The following is a 22,973-nucleotide window of genomic DNA, read 5'->3' as shown; positions in this document are numbered from 1 at the left end:
GTGTGTGTGTGTGTGTGTGTAGGCATAAGAAGATTGAAAAAACAGAGAAAAACTACTGACATGAAGGACTTGGAACACCAAACATGGAATTTCTTTTATTTGATCATTGATTGTGATTGATAGGGAATAATTGATAGGGAGCAATTGGAGTTAATTGAATTAGGAGGTTAACTCTAACTAACTCAATTGTATTAATGAAGAATATCCAAAAAAAACCCAAAAAACCAAATGTCATATAATTATAATAACCAAGTTCAAGTCTAAAGAAGATTGAAGAAAACGTACCTCCCTCCATTCTTTACAGAAGGGACTATAGATATGACAAACTGCACATATCATCATAAGTGGTTGATACATCGGCAATTTTTGCTGAATGGCTTCTATCCTCCTCCCTCACTCCATTATTCTTTGTTACAAAGGGTGGCTTGCTGGATCTGTGAGACAGTGATCCTTACCCAAATTAAAATCTGAGGCTCTCAAGGTAAAAAGCAAAAAGGATTTATTAAGATCTGGTAAGAAAAGGAGAGAAGGGGCAAAATGTCCTCAGTAGGAAAGGGCAAAGCACAAGCTGCAAACAAGGGATTATATAGACCCTAATGCAGAAGCCCCCACCTATTTGAGCTTTTCTCCCATTGACTGGAGGAGTCCAAAGTTCCATTCTAAATACGGAAATCTATCCAGAGACAAAGAATACTAGTCAATGACACATTCTTTACTATATTAAGAACTTAATGTTAATTGTGGCAAAAAGGGTAGAGGGAACAGGAGCGAAATGTATGTTTATCTAAGATAAGCAAACAACTGTGGCTTTTGCAGTAGTACAACTTACTGCAAAGCTTCACATTATAATTAAAGTATAGGCCACACTTTATTGAAAGATCTTCACTCAAGTTTACTCCATTCACTGGATAAGGAAGAGAAGAATATTTTCAGAAATAAAAATGATGTAAAACTAAAGATATTATTAAAGTTTTAAAGCTTAAAAATCTATAAAATCTAAAGGGATGAAAAATGCTTATTATCCAAACCATGACATGAAGTTGGATAGTTAATACACTCACTTGTTGTATCTAAATTGTAATATGAAAGAGATAGGGCTGCATTGCATTTGGGAAAAAGTGCTTTTAAGAATCCCAAGGAACAAAACTCAGCAGGAAGAGATACAAACATACATTTTATTCAAAATAACTTTAGAATGAGTAAAATATTTGGGAGTCTGTCTATTTACATGTATACAGGAACTATATGAATATAATTATTAAACACTCTTTACAGAAAGTCAGAACTAAAAAGTAAAGAGAAATTAATCACTAAGCCATGCCACTGTAATAGAAATGACAATGCTATTTAAATTGCTTATTCAGATTATATCAATCAGATTACTAAAGATTACATGTAAGAGAGCTAGAAAAAAATAATTCATCTAAAGAAACAAAAGGTCAAAGGTCTGAATGAAAAAATATTTAAAATTGAGAAGGTTGAGGATTTAGCAATGTCATATCTCAAACTCTATTGAAAAATGATAATCATGAAAACAATTTATATCTGTCTAAAAATTAGAAAAGTCAATCAACAAAAACAGATAACGTACTCAAAAGACAAAAAGTGTAAAAGCTAATGACACAATAGGATTGTGTTGATAAATGCAAGTACTGCAATTGCTGAAATAGAGACACATTATTAAAAAACAATCAAACAAAACAAAAGGGGAAAAAAACCCTAGAAAATAGTTTGGCAGAAATTTGGTTTAGACCAACATTTCTTACCATGTAACAATACAACTTTCAAATAGAAACATGGGTGAGTTAGGTGGCATAGTGGTCCAGGAGAAGTTGAGATACTTTCTAGCTGTGTGACCCTGGGAAAGTTACTTATCCCACTAAGCCTCCCCCCAAAAAAAAATCCAAAAAAAAAATTAGATACATGGCCTAGACATAAAAGGCCACATCATAAAACAAATTAGGGGAGCAAAGAAGGAAATATCTTTTACAATTATGGGGAAAAAGAGAGCTCATAAGTTAAAAAATCATTGAGAGGATCATTTATATAAGAGAAAATACCAGTTTTGAGTATGTAAAAAAATTTTAAATTTTGTACATACAAATAAATGCAGATAAAATTAGAAAGGGATCAATTATCTAGGGAAAACTTTGTAGCAAGTTTATCTGATAAAGGTTGCATTTCCAATATCTATAAGGAGCTGATAAAAATATATAAGAATTACAGCCTAATGAGTTGACAAATGTGGACAACAATTTTTAAGCAAGAAATCCAAGCTATCAGACTATATTAAAAAATCACTATTAATAAGATAAATGCAAGTTTATACAACTCTGAGATTTTACATTTCATAGTTATCATAGTGGCATAGATAATAACAACAACACAAAAGAAATAATTGTTGGAAAACCTGCAAAATGACATGTTGGTGCATTATTTATGAAGTTGTTAAATATTCTCAAAAGCATTTTAGAACTGTTTCAAATTTTACCAAACTGTGTATGCCCTTTGACCCAGCATCAACAAATTCATAGTCCAGAGATCAAAATAAAGAAGAAAAGTATATATATATGTTCAAATAACTCATAATAGCTATTTTTGTTCTAGCAAAATACTGGAAAATCAGTTAGGAAATGATTGAAAAACTCATGGTAATGGAATTATAATTTCATTGTAAGAAATGGCAGAAGGAATGGTTTCAGAGAAGTGTGGGAAATTTTGCATAAAAGGATACAGATTGAAGGGAGCAGAACTAGTAAACTAATTTACATAAAAATAATATTATGGTTTTTTTTTAATTTGGAAAGATTAAGAATTCTAATCATGATAAAGGCTGCTGCTGACAAAAGGTGATGGGCCAATATGCAAAAGGACACATATAGTTTTGATTATGTGCAAATATTTAGACTTGTTTTGACTCTGTTTGTTTCCATAATTCTGTTTTTCCCTTTTTATTTGTGGTAGGAGTAAATCAACTAGCGACAGCATTGCCAAAAAAATAAAGAAATAAAAGAGGATTGTTGAGTCATCTTAAAAAGTACACAGAAGAGAAAAGATGGAAGTTCAGAGGGAAATGCAGACAAGCAGGACTTTGAAAATAATATATTAAACTTATTATATGCTTTAAAAAAGCAAGTTGTTCATAATAGAGATTTATGGTTTTAAATATCAAAAAAAAAAGATACACAGAGAGGAGCCATTCTAGAGGAAAAAAAAAAAAAAAGGATTTCAAGGTTCTCCCTGATGCAAAGATCCATCTTTCCAACAATATTCCCAGTTATGTTGTACATATGGGTGTGTTGGTGTCAGCTCCAACCTCCTTAGCTGATTGTTAAATTTTCAGTGTAACACTTTAGAAATGAGCAATTCCTAAATATCAAAGTTTAATTTATTGTTTAAATTGTTTAAATTTAAGAATCTTAATAATATAAATCAAACTTAAAAATTTGTGTGTATACAGCCCCCTTTCCCCTCTCCCAACAGCTCTGTTGCTAAATGTTTACTAGTGTATGTCTGAATTGCTCTATAATAATTGCTTAAGCTTAGCAGGACCACAAGAGAAGGTCCAGGGAAACAAGTCATCATCAGACTAGAGGCTGGTTGACTGGAATCTAATAATAACAGTATGGTAATGATGATGATTTAGAATAGTGCTTTAAGATTTGCAAAATGCTTTATATTCATTATCTCACTTGAGCCTCATATCTTCTTGAAAGTCCATTTAAGGAATCAAAATTGTTGGTTAAAAAAAAGGAGGGCAATATATAGTGGGCACAGGAAGACAGAAACTTATTTTTAAGATGAAGCATATTAGCAAAGTGACCTAGGGAATAGAGATATCCTCAAGTAAATGCATGATCAAAAAAGGAAGGGGACCACTTATGTGGTGAGAGAAAGAGGTAAGAGGTGGATATGCTGAATGCTCCACTGATACTCATAATGTAAAAAGACTCACAGGAAAGTACATTGGGTTGATCATATAGGAAAGAATCACACAGAATAAGAGGTCATGTTTCAGAAGATGGAATATCAAACAGGTAAGATCACAAACTATCAAAACATTGATGCATATGCTGACATATATTCTTCAGAAAAAATAAGAAGGGAACCTAATATATCGATGTACATTATAACTATTAACATTTGAATGTTTTCCAGTGGAGTTTTGGTGACATCTTAGTCAGGATTTCATTCTTGGAAGATATATGTCTATAAAAAAATCTACCATTTTTGTATTCACTTTCTAAAAATGTATATAATAGAAAACAAGAAAAAAATGTGTGCAGAGTAATAACTATTCTATAAAATTAACTATTTTCAAGTTTCAACTTTTGCCAGTGACTAGCATTTTGTTTTGCATATCACAGTAGATACAGTAATTCAGTGTTGTTGATCTGATTTTGTCAGCTTTTATAAGTATGAAAAAAATTTTTTCTTGCTAATTGTTCACTATTTAAAAATTCTTCAAACCTATGGATGTTAGCAAAGAGAATTGCTTCCATTTGGCTTACTGTCATAAAGTGCTATTATTCTGGGATGAATGGTTAGGATTCATTATTTTAGCGGAAACATGTCCGAAGAGTGAACCAGCCTTTCATAAAGATAAAGTTTGTTTGTTTGTTTGTTTTTAAATTTTTATTTAATAATTACTTTATATTGACAGAATCCATGCCAGGGTAATTTTTTTTTTTTACAACATTATCCTTTGCACTCGTTTCTGTTCCAATTTTTTTTCCCCCTTCCTCCCTCCACCCCCTCCCTTAGATGGCAAGCAGTCCTTTATATGTTGCAGTATATCCTAGATACAATATATGTTTGCAGAACCAAACAGTTCTCTTGTTGCATAGGGAGAATTGGATTCAGAAGGTATAAATAACCCGGGAAGAAAAACAAAAATGCAGATAGTTCACATTCGTTTCCCAGTGTTCTTTCTTTGGGTGTAGCTGCTTTTGTCCGACATTTATCAATTGAAACTGGTCTCTTTGTCAAAGAAATCCACTTCCATCAAAATATGTCCTCATACATTATCATTGTTGAAGTGTATAACGATCTCCTGGTTCTGCTCATTTCACTTAGCATCAGTTCATGTAAGTCTCGCCAGTCCTCTCTGTATTCATCCTGCTGGTCATTTCTTACAGAACAATAATATTCCATAACATTCATATACCACAATTTACCCAGCCATTCTCCAATTGATGGGCATCCATTCATTTTCCAGTTTCTAGCCACTACAAACAGGGCTGCTACAAACATTTTGGCACATACAGGTCCCTTTCCCTTCTTTAGTATCTCTTTGGGATATAAGCCCAATAGAAACACTGCTGGATCAAAGGGTATGCACAATTTGATAATTTTTGGGCATAATTCCAGATTGCTCTCCAGAATAGTTGGATTCGTTCACAACTCCACCAACAATGCATCAGTGTCCCAGCTTTCCCGCATCCCCTCCAACATTCATCATTATTTTTTCCTGTCATCTTAGCCAATCTGACAGGTGTGTAGTGGTATCTCAGAGTTGTCTTAATTTGCATTTCTCTGATCAATAGTGATTTGGAACACTCTTTCATATGAGTGGTAATAGTTTCAATTTCATCCTCTGAAAATTGTCTGTTCATATCCTTTGACCATTTATCAATTGGAGAATGGCTTGATTTCTTATAAATTTGAGTCAGTTCTCTATATATTTTGGAAATGAGGTCTTTATCAGAACCTTTAACTGTGAAGATGTTTTCCCAGTTTGTTGCTTCCCTTCTAATCTTGTTTGCATTAGTTTTGTTTGTACAAAGGCTTTTTAATTTGATGTAATCAAAATTTTCTATTTTGTGATCAGTAATGGTCTCTAGTTCATCTTTGGTCACAAATTTCTTTCTCCTCCACAAGTCTGAGAGATAAACTATTCTATGTTCCTCTAATTTATTTATAATCTCATTCTTTATGCCTAGGTCATGGACCCATTTTGATCTTATCTTGGTATATGGTGTTAAGTGTGGATCCATGAAGATAAAGTTTGTTAAAGAGTTTGCATTCTTTGAGGAGAATAGGACCATGGAAGAGAGAACTAAACAATGAAGGGAGAGTGACTAGTACATAAAAATGGAGGATAGGATGGAGGGGAGGGGTAACAATGTGAAAAGAAAAAAATGGGAGAGTTAAGAGCAGGAAATAAAGATAAAATGAAGAGCTAAAATGGATTTTCAGTACTATAGCTTTCAGGATAGCTCTTTTTTTCAGAAGATTGGAAAAAAATACAGGTGCCTCATCCTTGAAGGTCTTTTCCAAGGCTGGATTACCACTTTTCAGGTATATTAAGAGTGTGGCTTACTTTTACATTTTGTTTGAACTAGTGATCTCAGAGATTACTTCTAATTCTCAAATTCTATGATTCTTCAATATGGTCAAAATTTGGCAAACATTATGAATCACAAGTTTTAGTTTTTTTCCCCTTTGTACTCTTTAAAGTTTTTGTTGTCTTTCTTTCTTTCTTCCTCCTCCTCCTTCCTTTTGTTTGATCAAGTAAAATGGCTTTCACAGAAATACATCTAAAACTAATATCAAATTAATGATATTTTGGCAATTCCTTTTGTATAGAGGTTATCTGTTCATAATGAACTCAACTGAAATTATCTAGCATCATCTAATTTTAGTAGGGATTTTAGTTTCTTTTTAGTGTTGTTTTTTATGCATCAGAGGGAACAGACTATCTTTTTAACATGTGTACTTTTACAGGTGTGGCCCATACAAACAATGCTAATAGTCAGCAATACATTGTAGATGAACAAGCCTTCCCCATACTTATTCAGCTCCTAAGAAACCATCCATCACCCAAGATTAAGGTTTGTAAAAAGCATTTTAAACATTTTCTTCTGATGTGTAAAAACATCTGGAATAGAATCTTCTGAGAATCTATTTTTGTTTGTGTATCTATAAAATTTTAAAATTCAACCAATTAATTAATGCTGCTTCAGAGGGTCTGATTATGTACATTAAATAATGCTTCTACTAGATTAAATTTTATTAAAATCTGATTTACTTTTCTTGAAAATATATTTTTAGACACGATCAGAAATACTGTATTTACTCATAAATTTCATTCTTTGTTTTGCACTTATTTTTACTACCAAAAAGGGAGAATAAGAAGGCAGGTAAGGTATGTAGTGACATTGCTTATACATTGACAAATTCTGGCTGATATGTAACATTATTTTCTGCTTCCTGGATTGTGATAGCTACCAATATCTAGTAGTGCCCTTCAGAGTGAAGCACCTAAAGGAATGATATAAGTGGTTAAAGAGCTGTACAGAGTTGACTTTTCCATTTACTTTCATCAAATAATCTTTAACATAATGTAGCTCTTTAAATACTAATTCAAAAGCTCTTCAAATGGAAAGTCTTTAAAAAAAATTAAGACTTTTGCTATGAACAATTTTATTCAAGGGAAAAATTAAACAAAGGGGGCAAAATCTTTTCCTAAAACTACAAGTGAAGTGAAGAAATGATGATTTGTTGGGAGTTGAAGAGAAATGTGAGGAAATATGGTACAGTTTCACTTTGATAAACTGTACTTGTTATAAGAGAAGGTATAATTATACTCTATGAAGCCATGTATTAGTGAGATAGTTGAGAGTTGATCTAGGAAACTTTATAAAATTGTCATTTTCTTAAAATTTTGTCATATTATTTAGATTTTACCTTTTTTCAAAGCACATGCAAAAACCCTAAAAGAACATGAAAAATATACAAGAAAAATATTTTCTTCTTTATGATTAGAAACTATTATTTCAAAGGAAATATTATGCTAGACATTTTAGTGATGCAGAACTAGCAATTTTTTATTTTTGTTTTTTACCAAAATGGAGGGAAAACAGTCATATTAAAAAAAATTTACATTTTTACCATGTTTAACATGTATTGGATTACTTGCCATCTAGGGGAGTGAGTAGGGAAGGGCGGGGTGGGAATTGAAACACAAAGTTTTGCAAGAGTCAATGTTGAAAAATTATCCATGAATATGTCTTGAAAATAAAAAGCTTTAATAAAAATAAATATTTTGTAAATAATTTATTTTGGATGCAATGCAGACATACCAATACAGCACAAGTTTAAGATGTGATAATTTTAAAATGAAACTTTTTTAAAATTTATTTTTGTTAGATTTTAAGCTCCAAATTATCTCCATCCACAGCCTGCACTAGAAGCCATCATTTGACAGGTATACACACACACATATACACACACACAAATATGTGTACATCCACACACACCTATATAAAACCATGCTAAATATATTCCTATTAATTTTAGTTTTAAAATGAAATATTTCAAACCATGTGCAAAACTCTGTAAGAACGTGAAAAATGTTTAAGAAAAATATTTTCTTATTTTTAATGGGAAGATTCTTATTTTATAAGAAATATTAATCAAACTACACTTGTCTACATATAAATTTATTTTAGTGATGTAGAATTAGCTATTTTTATTTTGTTTTTGCCAAAAGGGGGACAAACTAAACAGTCTCAATAAAAAATAAATACTCTGCAAATGATTAATTTTGGATGCAATTCAGATGTACTAGTACAGTACAGATTTAACATGCAAAATCTTTCAAAGAAATACAGAATAATGATTCTATATATTGATTTATACCTATCTTCTAGTGAAAACACTCTAATTTGGTGTTAGATTGTCACTCAGATGCTCCCTTTTGGTTCTAGCTTAGGAGCTCATAGATTCATTAATTATGACACTTCCTTATCTCCTGTACCTATAGAGGTGAGAAAACTTCTATCTCCATCATTCTCAGTTCTCTCCCTAAACGGACAGAAACCCTTCCAGAACTAAGAATCTGATCACTGTAACTGCCAGATAACATATTCCAAAAGAGTTTCTGAGTCCCTCAGAAAGTTGTCTGGGAAGATGTAAAATCGTTTCTAGCTGTCTGCTTGAACAAACACTCATTTGCATGTACTTCTCTTCCCCCACTGCTGATGAGGTAAGAGATTTGTATTTTTGTTTCACTTGTGCACAATTTAATGGAATTAAAAAAAAATCTATCGGCATTGTGTATGAGTGCAAGGAAAAGGAAAATCTCCACTCAACCATCTTTTTTTTTTTAAATATTCTATCTTTTTATTTACAAAACATATGCATGAGTAATTTTTTCAACATTGACCCTTGCAAAACCTTCTGTTCCAAATTTTCCCCTCCTTCCCCCCATCTACTCCCTAGATGGCAAATTCAATACATACAATCATTTTTTTTTAAAGGGGAGATTAAGATCAGTGCATAGAGTTCTGATCTTGGTTTAATTTGCCTTATATATTTACTAACTATACAATCCTGAACAAATCAAAATCTTTCAAGACTCCATTTCCTTGTTTATAAGACATGAATAAGAGCACTGGACTGATAAGGTTGTAGTGTAGGATTATATAGAAGTGTGCTATCATTTTAATTGTATTTTTCACATCAAGTAAGGCTTTAAGAACCATCCCTTCCAAGAATTTTAAGAAATTACTCTTGAATTTACAGCTTAGAAAATGAAATAGTAGATATTATATTTTAAATAAATAAATAATAAATATAACAATAATAGCAGCTAACCATTTATATAGTGCTTACCATATTCCAAGAGCTTTACAATTATTATCTATCTCATTTATATTATATCTCATCACAGCAATCCTGGGAGGTAGGTGCTATTATTATCCTCATTTTGGAGATGAAGAAATTGAGATAGTTTGTCTTGCCTTGGAGTCACACAGCTAGTAAGTGACTGAAGCCGGATTTGAACTTCTTACTCACTTCAGGCCCAGTGCTCCATTTACTATGCAGTCTCGTGCTTGATGATGATGAGGATAATATTTACATAGCTCTTTAGGATATAGAAAGGAATTTAAACATAGTTCATTTAATCTACATAATATTATTTCATTATGACAACAGGCATCTTAAAAATATTTTTGACTAATTCACTTAATTCTTTGGATAAATTTTTAGTAAATAGGACATGAATTTTTTTTTAAACAACAAATTCAGGTTGAAGTAGCATGTGCCTTGGCTTGTATTGTCCTGAAGAATGATAAATTGCAAGATATATTGCAAGACAAAGAAGGTTTTAAGTATGATGATGTCCTTTATCTTCTTCATTCACCAGATAAGGTACTTCAAATATACTATTGTTATAAAATATTTATACTATATAATAGCCCAATAAAATAAACTATTAGAATTGGAAGGTTACTTACAAATAGTATAATGTAATCCCTTCATTTTACCACTGAGGTCCAAAAGGTTTACAATCTAGGTTTCCTAAGTTCTCATTCTTAGTTCCTTGAAAATTTTAAATAGTAATTCATTTATAAAGTACTTTTAAGGTATACAATACTTTTCTCATAATAGCTTTCAGAGTTAGTCACTACAAGCATTGCTGTTTCCATTTCACAGATGATAAAATGGAAAAACAGGGAGGCTAAACAACTTGTTCAGAGTTACACCGACAAGATCTTGGAATCCAGTGCTAATCCTCTGATGCAAATGTAATTCCCAATGGATATTCATAACATGAAATTATCATTAAAGTTTCTTTAATAAACTTAAGGCCACCTTTCCATCTCTCTCTAAATCCTAAACCCATCAGATAACCTGGAATTAAGTTAATCAGAACTTGAATGTCAATAGTGGGTAGTTTCAATTTATAATCATTGTCAACTTCCTTGGTGAGACTAATTCACAACCCCTCTATATTTTAGCAGGATATTTGCTGAGTTGCTAGGGTCCCCAAAACTGATATTCAGTTTTTCACATTGATAACTTGATGGTCAACAGTTGGTAACTGACCTTGGCTAGGCTGCTCAAGAGATGCTTGTCAGGAGACTTGAAATCTTCCCAGTTTCAGGGGACCTGCTAGAATTTACTAACACAATTTTTACAATCTTAGGGTCACCTCTGTCACATGAGGCATTAAAAATGGGCTTTTTAGTGGAGGATAATGTAAAAGTCTTTATATGTTAATCTGGCTTCAATTTTAGCTCCCTTGAAATTTGGAAAAGGGGCAAAATAAGTATTAAAAGTAAAATTGTCATTGAATGATTTACTGTGTCAAATCTTTGCTATATACCACAGCACCAGGTATTCTGGAATTGATTTCTCCTAGTGGTACTAGGCAGCAAGACTAGTTATCTATGCCTGGTCTGTTTTGGGGAGATTTTGTTGTGGGAAGGAAGAAATTGGATAATCAGGCTCTATTTTGATTTTCATTTGAATGCATTGTTTCTTTGGGGAAAGGAACGCCCAGTAAGGAAACTCTATCAATGTAGGCCTGCAACTATCTTGTAACTTCAAGATTTAGGCTACTGGGAGGTCAAGCCCAGCATCCCACAGTCATCATGGTTCCAAAGAACTCTGTTCTTTCTCACTCCAAGGCTGATGCTCACTACACCATGATGCCTCGTAAAAATACACATACATTTGCATTGTTCTTCAGTGAGGGGAAACCTCCATTACAGAAACCAAGCTAAAGTTATTAGAAACACAATCATTAAGATAATGGATCTCTCTGGTGACATATTCTTTCTCAGTTTCTTTTCTCCCAAATGTTCCTTGGAGTTATTTTGTTTTTTACCTTCACATATATAATAATGCAATAATTCTTTTCATACAAATCACATACACATAATACATTTCCCAGATTCAGACTGAGAATAGTCAGGTTCTTCCTACCTCCAGGGTAAGTCTGGAGATCACAGGGACTTTGAAATAGTTTCTGGATATCAGGTTTTGTGGTGGTTAGGGATTTACAAAATAAACATGACCTAATGAATAAAAAAATCATCAATAGTGCCTGATACATAGTAAGTGCTTAATAAATTCTTATATTAAGCACTTATTATGTATCAGGCACTATATTAAATCCTAGGAATATAAATACAAGCAAAAGTAAAGTCCCTGCCCTCAAGAAACCTACTTTTTAAAGGGATAAGATAACAAATAAAAGCAACATGAAAAGTGTGAAGGGTGTGAGGGGAAAAAAGAGGAGGGGAGGGAAGTACTTGTTTGTGGAGCATGGTAGAGGAAATCTGGAGAATGAGTCAGGAGCAGAAAGGAGTAAACAGAACTAGGCTGGGTACATTGCTTAAAATGGAACTGTAATACCAGAGAAACTGAGGCAAACAAGAGATTGATTTTTAATCTTTCAATGTGGAGAGTTTAGGCTAGCTGGCCTCATGGGATTCTTGTCCAAAGCATTCAGCCCAGAGGAACTGAGACAGGGAACTTATATAGGGTTTTAGCTGACTACGGTTTAACAAAAGCAGATAAGAGGGGCAAAAACACCAGGAGGACAGACAAGCCATAATTCCAGAAAAGGATCATACCTTAATCCTGATAGGATAGGGGTCAGGAGATAGGAGACAGTTAGGTGAGAGGCAATACTCAAAAGGAGGGGGAATTTCCTAGCAAGGATTGAGATAAAGCACCTGGAGTTTATGACTCAATGGCATGTAAGGGTGGTCAGAGCTTTAAGGTTTTTCCTAATTCAATTCTCCCAGTCCTAATAGCACAGAAGGGAAGGGGGGAGGAGGGGCATAATTTTTTATTCAGGGCTTAAAAGAACTAATCAATTAAATCACAGGAACACAGTGAACTTCTAGAGTAAGAAGGTGGCTATGGCACAGTAGGGAAAGTCTGTAGAGTCAGAAGCAGAGCCTGGAAAGGAGTGAAGGTATGTCCAAATAAATTGCAAAGATAGCAATTAATCAATCAATAAAAATTTATAAAGTGCCTATTATATGCTAAGCTTTGGGGATTCAAAGAGAGGCAAAAAGATCTCCTTGTTGTCAAAGAGCTTACAAGATAATGGAAGGAAAAAAGTAAACAATTATATACAAACTATATATTCAAGATAAATAAGAAATAATTATCAGAGGGACAGCATTAAGATTAATTGAGAAAGGCTTACTATAAAAGATGATTTTTGATTTAAAGGAAGCCAGGGAAGTAAATAGGTAGAATTGAAAAGGGAGAGCATTCCAGCAATGACAGCCTGAGAGAATGCTAGGAACTGGGACACAGAATGTCTTGTTCATCAAACAGTCAGGAGGCTTGGAATCATTTGATTGAACAAAGAGTATGTGTCAAGGAGTAAGATGTAAGAAGACTGAAAAGGTAGGTGGGAGCAAGTTTATGAAGAGCTATGAATGCTAAACCCAGAATTTTATATTTGATCCTAAGAGACAGAAGGGAGCCCCTGGAATTGAGTGGGAGAGTATGATTATACTCTGGGAATATCCCTTTAATGGCTAAATGAAGGATGGAATGAAATGGGAGGAGGGATGAGATGATGAACGAAGACTTGTACAAGAGTGGTGCCAGTGTCAGAAGAGAATAGGGGGCATATTAGAGAAATGTTGCAAAGGTAAAATCAAGAGGATTAAGCAACAGGTTGAATAAAGGTGAGGACAGTGGAGGTGAGGAATCAAAGATGACTTCTTCTAGACTATGAGCCTGAAGAATTGGATGTGATTATTATACTCAATAGTAATGGAAGAAGGAGGGCTTAGGGAAAAAAAAAATTAGTTCTATATTGGATATAGTTTAAGATATCTAGTGGATGCCTTAATTCTAGATTTCTGAAAGGTAACTGGAGATGAGAGACCAGAAGTCAGCAGAATTTAGGGCAGATTTGAGAATCATCAGCAAAAAGATGTTAATTAAATCCATGAGAAAGAGATCTCCAAGTAATGTAGAGGGAAAAGTCAAGAAGGCCCAGAACACAACACTGAAGAAACTTGAGATCAGAGGGCATGATCTGGATGAGGATCTAGCAAAAAGGAGACAGAACAATGGTCAGATATGTAGGAGAAAAACCAAGAGAGTTTATCTGGGGACTTATCAGCAATGTCGAAGCCTGCAGAGAAATCCAGGAAAACAAAGATTGTGAAAAAGCAACTGGACATGAGAGCAGAGAGCAATGACCAGATCTTTTCTCCTCCTGCTTTGTGGCTTTAATCCTTGCTGTTCTTTTGAGATTTGGGGGGCCACACCCAGAAGCCAGAACTACATGGAAACTTCCTTTTCTCTCACCAGAAGTTTAGATTTTAGAATTTTCTAATGCTCACAAACTTGGCTTTTTGCTGCATTCCTAAACTCTTAAACTTGGTGTTTCAGAACTGGCTTTGTAGTCAGAAAACCTGAGATTTCCAGTACAGTTATAAACTAACGATAGCCGTGAGACTATAAGTTTGTCCCGTAAATTTTCAATTGCTTCAGGAAATTTTCAAATACTGTAAATTTAAGAAGAATTGATAAATTTTTTTCAATGGCAGGTAGGTGATATAGTAGATTACCTGGAATCCAGAAGACCTGATTTCAAATCTCACCTGAGGCAAATCTTATTGACTAGATGTGTGACACAGGGCCTGTCAAACACTAAGACTCAGTTTCTTTACTTGTAAAATCGGGATAACAAAAATATCTATTTTCTAGGGTTGCTGGGAGGATCAAATGAGATAACATTTGTAAAAGACTTTACAAACCTTAAAATGCTAGGTAGTTACTAGCTGTTATTATTGTTATCATTTGCACTGGTGGTAGTTTTTGCATTAAGAGTTAAAGACACCAATAAAATCACAAGTTGAGACAAAAAAAAAAAAAAAAAAAAAAGGCAATTTTTTTTCTGCCCCTCTCTTAAAATATGTGATGAGATCACTCTTTTGCTTATTTCAAAAGAAAGAACAATGTTTCAGGAAGTATTCCCAGTGCCTGAAATTATTTAAGTAGTATAGTGATACAAGTATCAAGGTCCCAGGTTTGTATCTCAGATAAATCTTCATTAAGATAAGATTATGAAATCTTGGGAAAGAAATTGAAGACCTTAGCACAAATAGTGGTCTCAACACTGCTCTGCATAGGAAGTAAAGGGATTCAGAATAGAGGCAGATCTGAAGTGAACAACTGGTTAAGCTGGTATCTGGGACTGGACTAGGTTGGTGTTTCTAAACCATAACTCAAAAATATCTTGGCTAGTGTTGGAATGCAACTGTTAAGAACTAGTGAGAAGTTATTTATCTAGAGACTTGAAAATCAAATCAAAAGGAGTTAAACTTAAAAGAGGGAGTGGGATGCTATGCATTTCTGTCAAAATTAAGTTTCAATGTTAGAAGAAATACAAAAGAAAAGTTCACAGGAGAGAATACTGAAAAGAAGAATCAGTAGTAGAATTCCTGGCCTCAGATTTATATGTGCAAATACACAAAGTAGGGGTAAATAGGCCAGAGGAACTGGAGATCCTATGTCAGGGAGACAAATCTGATCTTACAAATAATTGCTGAGACTGCTGAGACTTAATGACTTGTGTAGGACTGGGGAAAGGTATATCTTATTCACAATAAAAAGGATAGATTAAAGTGTGTTTTTTGGTGGAGTGGGAAGAACATGAAAGGAAGGAGAGTACTATTGTATAATAAGTAATATTCCTTCATGTGAGGAAGTCAAGAAATCAGAAGAGGAACATCTGAGTGAAGATCAGTAGAGGTAGAAACAAATAAAATTGTCATTGGAGAAGATTATAAAATGGACAAAAAAGGAACATAGATGAATATAGGAAACATGTCACAAACTTAGTACAAAGGCATGAGACAGTAGTGCTGGGGGGCTTCAATGACCCAGACATCTACTAGAGCTACTGGGTGGAAATAATGGGAACTTAGAGAAAGAAGAAAACTTGTTTGTGATGAAGGAGAGGAAAGTTGGGCATACGGTATAGGCATGCACTATAGGTTCACAGAGAGTAAATTTCAAAGGGTACAAAAGGAAGAATAGAGATCCATGGACTAAAATTCTATAGGGGTTGTCAGGACAGAAAGAAAGCTCTTGAAAATAAAATTCTGAAGACACAAAGAAAAAGAATTCCATTTAAGAGGAAAAAAAGGAATTGCCTGAAGGGATTGATCTAGATAAGGCAGAACAAAAATCATTATATTCTAGTTAATTCACAAGATAAGTGGCTGTGAGGCCACCAGCAGTTCTTGATAAGGTCAAACCATTGTTCTTGATATTTTTAAGTACTGAGTCTTATCAAGATTCCTGAAGGATTATGGCAAATAGAAGTCCTAGAGCAGGGGTTCTTAATCTTTTTTGGTGGTATGGAAACCTCTGGAAGTTTGATGAAACCTATGGACCTCTTTCTAGAATGTTGTTTTTAATGCATATTATAAATTACAAAGGAAATCAATTATATTGAAATATAGTTATCAAAATGTTTTGGGTTTTTTTTAAACACATGCTTGATTATACCAGATTAGTAACCCTTACGTTACAGGATTGGAAAAGTGCCGATGTCATCTTGATTTTCAAAAAAAAATGAAGAAAAGGGAAGCTGAAAGCTAGGGACAAATGAGTTGGATTTCAATTTTTGGAAAAATCCTAGAATATAATGTTACACAGAAGTTTAGTGAATAGCTAAAAATAAAAATAAAAATGAAGCAATGGTGACAAAGAGTAGCCCATGCCAAATTAACCTGTTCCTTTTTTATAGAATTACTAGATTTTAAGATGTCCAGTGAAAACCAAATATTTAGAAATATTTCTGACATCAGATCAAAGGAATACTGTAGATATAGTTCAATAAGATTTTTAGCAAAAGATTTATAAAGTCTCATGTTTATATCAAAAAGATGTAAGATGTGGGCTAGGTAAGAGTTCAACTAGATAGATTCAGAAATGATGGAATGATTAAGCCATCATAAATGGCTTAATATCAACTTAGCAGAGGTGTCCAGAGAATGCTATTGGAAACTGCATTGTAACCCCTATGCTGCTTACCATTTTAATCAATGGTTTGAAAATAAAGGCATAGGGGGCAGCTAGGTGGCGGCAGTGAATAGAGCATCAGCCCTGAAGTCAGGAGGACACTTAACATTTCCTAGCTGTGGGACCCTAGGCATATGACAACCCCAAATGCCCCAACCAAAAAAAAAAAACAACAAAACATAAATAAGAAGCTTATCAAACTTGCAGATGGCACAAAGCTGAGAGGCATGGATAATATAATGTAACATTGGACTAAATTTAATATGATAAATTTTAATAGGGAGAAATCCAAAGTCTTATATTTATCTTCAAAAAGTAGATTTCACAAATCCAAGATTTAGCCAGAGGGTGAAGATGAGGTAATAGAACATTCATGTATCTCAAAAAAGTTTTAGTGGGCACCAAGTTTGACAGATGTCAACAACATGCTATATTTAGCCAAGAAAGATAAGACGATCATCAGTTTGAAAGAAGCAATAGCTCAGGACTAGTTTACCCTCCTCAGGCTACATTTCAAGTATTGTGTTCATTTCTGTATTCCACATTATTAGAAAGACCATTGACAGATTGAAGATATTCCAAAGAAGGGTGACAAAGGTAGTGGGAAGCCTCAAATTCATATCATATGATGACTGGTTGAAGGAATTGGAGGTGTTTAGGGTTAACATATGGAAGAAGTATTAGATTTCTTTTGCTTGGTTTCAGAGGGCAAAACCAGGAGCAATAGGTTATGATTGTAATGAGGCAAATTTATAAGCTTAAAATCAGGAAAAGAATCAATAAACTAATAATAAATATTTTTAAAGAACCTATTAGACACTCTACTAACAGACAAAAGTCCAAAGTAAAAAGGGAAGACAACAAAGATGGTGGGTTGCCCCTTCCTGGAAGTCTTTAAATGATAGTTGGTATAGAAGAAATTCTTGATCATAGATAGAAAAGATGTTGGAAGAGACGTGCTGTGATGTTCCTTCCAACTTTGGGCTAATGTGAAATAATGCTAAAATGAATATTAAATGCTGAAATGAAGAATTTCAATGGGATAATGAAGTCTTTTGCTATTACTAAATCTTATCTTTTGTATTATTTCTATACCTACTGGGTTTCATTAACATAAAAAGGGTTCTGGTATGGAAATTCCCCGTACCAATGTAGATCGCAACCTGTCTTAAGTTTTCAGGACACTGTAATTGATAGAGAGCTTATCTTAAGAACCAGGAAAAAACCTGTATTCAAGTCCTATGTCTGATATACACTGGTTCTATGACCCTAGTCAAGTCATAGGCACTCAGCACTCTAGGGAACTCTCTAAGGCTGTTAAGTTGCAGAGGAGATGATGATGAACTGTATTGGTAGAAGGAATTTGTTCATACAGGGGTTCTACATATCAATGAAATCCTAAATCCAGCCAATCTCTATCCGTAGTCTAGTTTAGATTCTAGTTTATGAATGAAATGCGATATATTTTACTACCTCAATAAATTGTAGATATGATAAAATAATGACCTAAGACAATGTTTTTTTCTTATTTCTAGGATATTTGTCTAAGAGCAGGCTATGCAATAACGCTTTTTGCATTTAATAATCGCTATCAACAATATCTAATACTGGAAAGTGGAGCAATTACAATATCTATTTTTGAACCTTTTCTGGAATCGGATATTGAGATTGAAAGAGCAATGGCAGCATTTCAGGTATAAAAGTAGATTATAGATACTAAATCAGTAAATACATTTAGCACAACATTACAAAGAATTTGAAAAGCTTGTCCCAAAATTTTGATAGGTAAAATTTGTATCTGTCTTGTCCATTACCCTTTGTTTTCTTCCAAAACTCCTTGTTCTCATAGGTAGAATTATAGGCTAGCAGCAAACTGAACATAGTTAAAAAATTATTCAATATGTACATGATGTTAATACAAAACCAATAAATATCCCAAGAAGAAAAAAAAAGATAAAAATTACTCAATTATATATATACATATATGTATATGTATATACATATATGTATATATATATATATATATAAAATGAAACAACATAATTTTATCCAAAGTACTCAGTGCAATCATTGATGCTATTCTCTATTTACATGTGTAATATTTTCCCCTGTTATACTGGGGACTTGTCAAATTAGATCAGTCATTACCCATATAGCCCTTACTCTTTTATGACTTGCTAACCTATCTACACCAATACATTTCTTCTCTTTATCTTTTATTCATGCCCTTTGAGAAACAACTGTAGCCACCACAATTGTTTCTATTTCCTCTCCAAGTTCCACATAATTCTCAAGGTTGCACGGAGTGATTTACTCCTGAAGGTCATTGTAAAGGTAGCAATGTCCCCAAGATGAACAGAGGATCTAGTTACTGCAACCTCCCAATTGTTTCCTTACAGTTTCCTACCTGGTAGGAGAAAACAAAGTCTAAATGAAGAAAGGTTTTTAGTTCAAGTGTTTCCTGTGGTTCCTAATCTAGAGAACAAATCTCATGATCTTGCTTTTATTTCCAGGTAATTGTGTTAGCCAATGTTATTGTAGATATGGATCATATTACTTTATCTGCAAGAGGTATTACTATTTTAGTTGACCTTCTGTTTTCATGTAGGACAGCTACTCTGGTCTTAACAGGTAAGGAATTACTAAAATTATATGCAAAATTATTTTCACTATTTAAGAATATTAGGTATTAATAACTCAAGTGATAGTGAATAATTCTCTGAACAATGGTTTGGGGCTTAGATTCCTAAGAACCAGTCTTCTCTATGGGAGTAGGAGTTTCTACAGAGTTGGGACTGTCCTTTTTTTGTTTTTTGTATACGCAGAACTTATCATAGTGCCTAGCACATAGTAGGTACCTAATAAATATTTAATGACTGAGTGACCTGTGAGGGGAAGCTTTGGGGACACTTCCAGTGCTAGGACAGTTCTGGAAAAACACAAACAACAAATAAACCAACTCTATTATTGTGTTTCAATTATTTTCCTAGGATACAGAATTGCATGGTTCCCCCACCCTCCAAAGTACTCTCCATCATTAGGAAAATGAGCACTTTCAGTTTTTTGTTGTGGTGGACAGATTTGCACCAAGACCCATTTATAACAGTAAACATGTACAAGTTGTCTAGTCATATTTAATAGTTTATTCCACGGCCACAAAGCTTTCTTCAGTCCTGTCTAGCTGAAAGTAAAAAAAAAAAATTCAAAGATTTCATTTATACTGCTTTATTAAACATTTACATTTTTAAACATTTTATTTATGCAAAAAATGGTACCTTTTCAAAATTTCTTGTGTAACTATTTTATCTACTTGATTTATAGGAAATTTGATAGCTAGCTTGACTCACTGCAGAGCTGGTATTACAGAAGGCTTTACTACATTAAGGACAATTCAAAGGCTTTGCTACCATTTGTACTCAGAAAAAGAAGAGGTAAAACAGAAAACTTTACCCTGCTTTAGTAATATAAGGAAGCTATAATTTTTCCTCTTCTCATGTCCCTATTAGTAGCTTCATAATTTTGGTTCATAAGCCATAAACTTTAATAAGATTTTTTTTTAATGCTGCTTACTTCTCACATTTTATTCCTATCATCCATGATCATTTATATTGTCATTACCTTAATTCTTAAATCAAAGCACAACTTTGGAATTAACAGAATTGATTATAAAGAAATTGGTCAGTCCTTAATTCTTATTAGAAAAAAAAAATCTAACAAAAAATTCAGTCATTTTTAGCAGTCACACATAAGGCATAAGTAAAATGATTTATTTGGTTTGGATGACTGTAAGCCCAAATAAGTAGCATAAATCTAATAGAACTGGAGATTGACTACTGGTGTTACATGAGTGATACTGGTTTCCTGCTACATGTTTCCCCACTACCCTCTTGTGAATAAGAGTAAACAGAGACTCAGCTAGAAATACGTCATTAAGCTGGAATGAACTCCTCTGCTAGGTTCTGAAACATATATGCTAAGTCCTGCTTCATACTTAGCATGGCAGGTTTTTAAAGACAATAATTAGATCCTCTTCTATGACTTTCTAAACTAAATATCTCTATATACTACTTCTCCTGACCTTTGGGAAATAACAGTAAGTACCACTGCAATGTATGAAACATATTGCCCTTTCTATCAGCCTGTGTGGCTGCTCTATAAGTGGCAGTGTCAAATAAGGTAGTTGAAAGAGAAATCATTCCGTTATAATTCTGTTTCAGGGAGATACACATCTTCCATTAAAAAAAAAATACTGGTTAATTTCATTAAATATTTGATGAGGGACACAGAAATTTTAAAATTAAAAAAAAAAAAAAAAAAAAAAGGAAAAGGTAATCAGCAACCAAGAAAGAAATGTCTCTGTTTTGTTTAGGTCCGTATAGCTTGTGCCTGTGCTCTTGGCTATTTAACTTACAATGCAAAAGCTTACCGACTCTTGTTAAAGGAATGCAGAAATAAGCCTAATCAGTTCCTTCTTTTAATGAATAACATCAGCAAAGATGCAAGTATCAACCCAGATTTTGTAAAGGAATTTCAAATGCAAAAAAAAGTTGGGCTGCCTTCTATAAGGTACCATGCATTTATATGAAATTATGATAATAAAGTTATATTTAGGTAGCTTCTTTTTTGAGTTAGATTTACCTAGGTGACTCAAGATTTCAAGATGTCCAGTGAAAATCAGAAATTCAGAAATATTTCTAATATGCACAATGACAGGGAGGTGAACCTGAAAGACTACCTTGGGAACCTGGGTCAGTTTTGATCGAGGTCAGAAGACATAGATAAAGAGGAGTACAATTTGACTACTTTATAAGTCCAGAATATTCCTAGAAAGTTATGTTATTAACAAATAAGATCCAGGAGTTTTATGTCCATTCTTGAGTCAATCTAAAGTAAATCTAGATCTTTGACCCATATATGAACAAGAAACCCCTCAACTATATATGTAATAAGTAGTCATCAAGCCTAATTACCTCCAAGCAGGGGCAAAGAGTTATCTAGAGGTAGGGCAAACACTTGGGTTCCAATTCCAAAGGCTAGAAAAGGACTAAAGCAGATCATGTAATAGTAGATGAAGTGAAATATAATGTGGTCCTTTTTTTTCCCTTTTATGATAAAATCACTCTTTAAAGTTTCAAGATATTTTTTATATGATGCACTTCCTATATTTTTTCTTCTAATCTTTTGGATTGGAGCCCAAGATGGATATATATTACATAGTAAAATATATAATATATTTTACACCATAGCTAATGTTAGCAAAAGATTTTTAACTGTAGAATATGATACAAAGAGGGAATTTGGTGTTATAGATCATCAAATATTCTAGTTAATACAGAATTACATGTACCATAGAAGGATCATCAATTTCCCAAAAGAATAAGAATACAACACTGAATCCTAAAATTAATTTTTAAAAATTTAACTTTTTTTTCAGAGGTATATTCTGGGTATTTAAATGCCTTTAGAATGTATCATTATAAATATGAATTTTAATAAACTAGTGATGCATTGTACTTAATAGAGATTTTTGGATGAAGAAATGCTAGACAAACACAATTTACTGTATAAGTTTATTATTGCTAGGCATATGCCATCAAATTCCACTAACAGTTCTATGAAAAACTATTATATAATACATACCATTTAAGAAGTCATGAGTTCCATAAAAATATTAGAAATGGCATTCATTTCTGGGTAGTTAAAATTCGTAGTATAAAAGCTTATGTTTTCATGGAGACCTTTAATTTTAGCTTTCAAATGGTAATACTGTACTGTTTTCTTCCCCTGTACTGCTTTCTTCCTTTCTATCAGAAATCCTAGAAGTTTCTCACCTGATAGGGTATGGATGAATTGCTCCACATACGTTCCTATATAGAGTGTTTAATATTACATGGATGGAAGTAGATTCCTCAAGTTCTATTACAATCTCTTCATATTTTCACAAATTCATAATTTCCTTCACTATAGGATTAATCAACTAACCAAACAACATTTATTAAGAGCCTACAAAGTGCCAGGCACTATATTAAGCCCTGAGGTACTATATCCCTTATACTAAAATACTTAATCTTAGTAACAAAGACTGACAACCTATCTCTCCAGCTTTAATTTCTCTGGAAATGTAAATAGAAACGGTAATAGGACCATTTGGAGTTGGGGAGGGCAGG

The 22,973-nt window shown here is 33.3% G+C and overlaps 2 protein-coding genes across 11 annotated transcripts in view; one reads left to right on the top strand and one right to left on the bottom strand.

Moving 5' to 3' along the window:
• Nucleotides 1–22,973, top strand: part of ANKAR (ankyrin and armadillo repeat containing) — a 111,411-nt gene that overhangs the window by 80,540 nt on the left and 7,898 nt on the right. For 5 of the 10 annotated variants that reach the window (XM_051986016.1, XM_051986017.1, XM_051986015.1 and 2 more), the window contains 6 exons: nucleotides 6,727–6,833; nucleotides 10,036–10,158; nucleotides 18,342–18,500; nucleotides 19,320–19,437; nucleotides 20,128–20,237; nucleotides 21,176–21,372. In XM_051986016.1, coding sequence (XP_051841976.1) covers nucleotides 6,727–6,833; nucleotides 10,036–10,158; nucleotides 18,342–18,500; nucleotides 19,320–19,437; nucleotides 20,128–20,237; nucleotides 21,176–21,372 — 814 coding nt within the window. Of the gene's footprint in view, nucleotides 1–6,726; nucleotides 6,834–10,035; nucleotides 10,159–10,443; nucleotides 11,333–18,341; nucleotides 18,501–19,319; nucleotides 19,438–20,127; nucleotides 20,238–21,175; nucleotides 21,373–22,973 lie in introns of those variants that run through there. The other 5 variants (XM_051986014.1, XM_051986021.1, XM_051986019.1 and 2 more) reach the window with 2 other exon arrangements.
• The window catches only part of OSGEPL1 (O-sialoglycoprotein endopeptidase like 1), a 39,857-nt gene continuing 36,705 nt past the window's right edge, over nucleotides 19,822–22,973 (bottom strand). Inside the window, exon 9 of the mRNA XM_051986027.1 lies at nucleotides 19,822–19,987. The gene's annotated coding sequence lies outside the window, so the exon portion shown is untranslated. The remainder of the gene's footprint in view (nucleotides 19,988–22,973) is intronic.

Source organism: Antechinus flavipes, chromosome 3, assembly GCF_016432865.1.
Source record: "Antechinus flavipes isolate AdamAnt ecotype Samford, QLD, Australia chromosome 3, AdamAnt_v2, whole genome shotgun sequence".
NCBI classification, from domain to species: Eukaryota; Metazoa; Chordata; class Mammalia; order Dasyuromorphia; family Dasyuridae; genus Antechinus; species Antechinus flavipes.
Note: the sequence above shows the minus strand (reverse complement) of the source record. Positions and strands in the feature narration are given on the sequence as shown.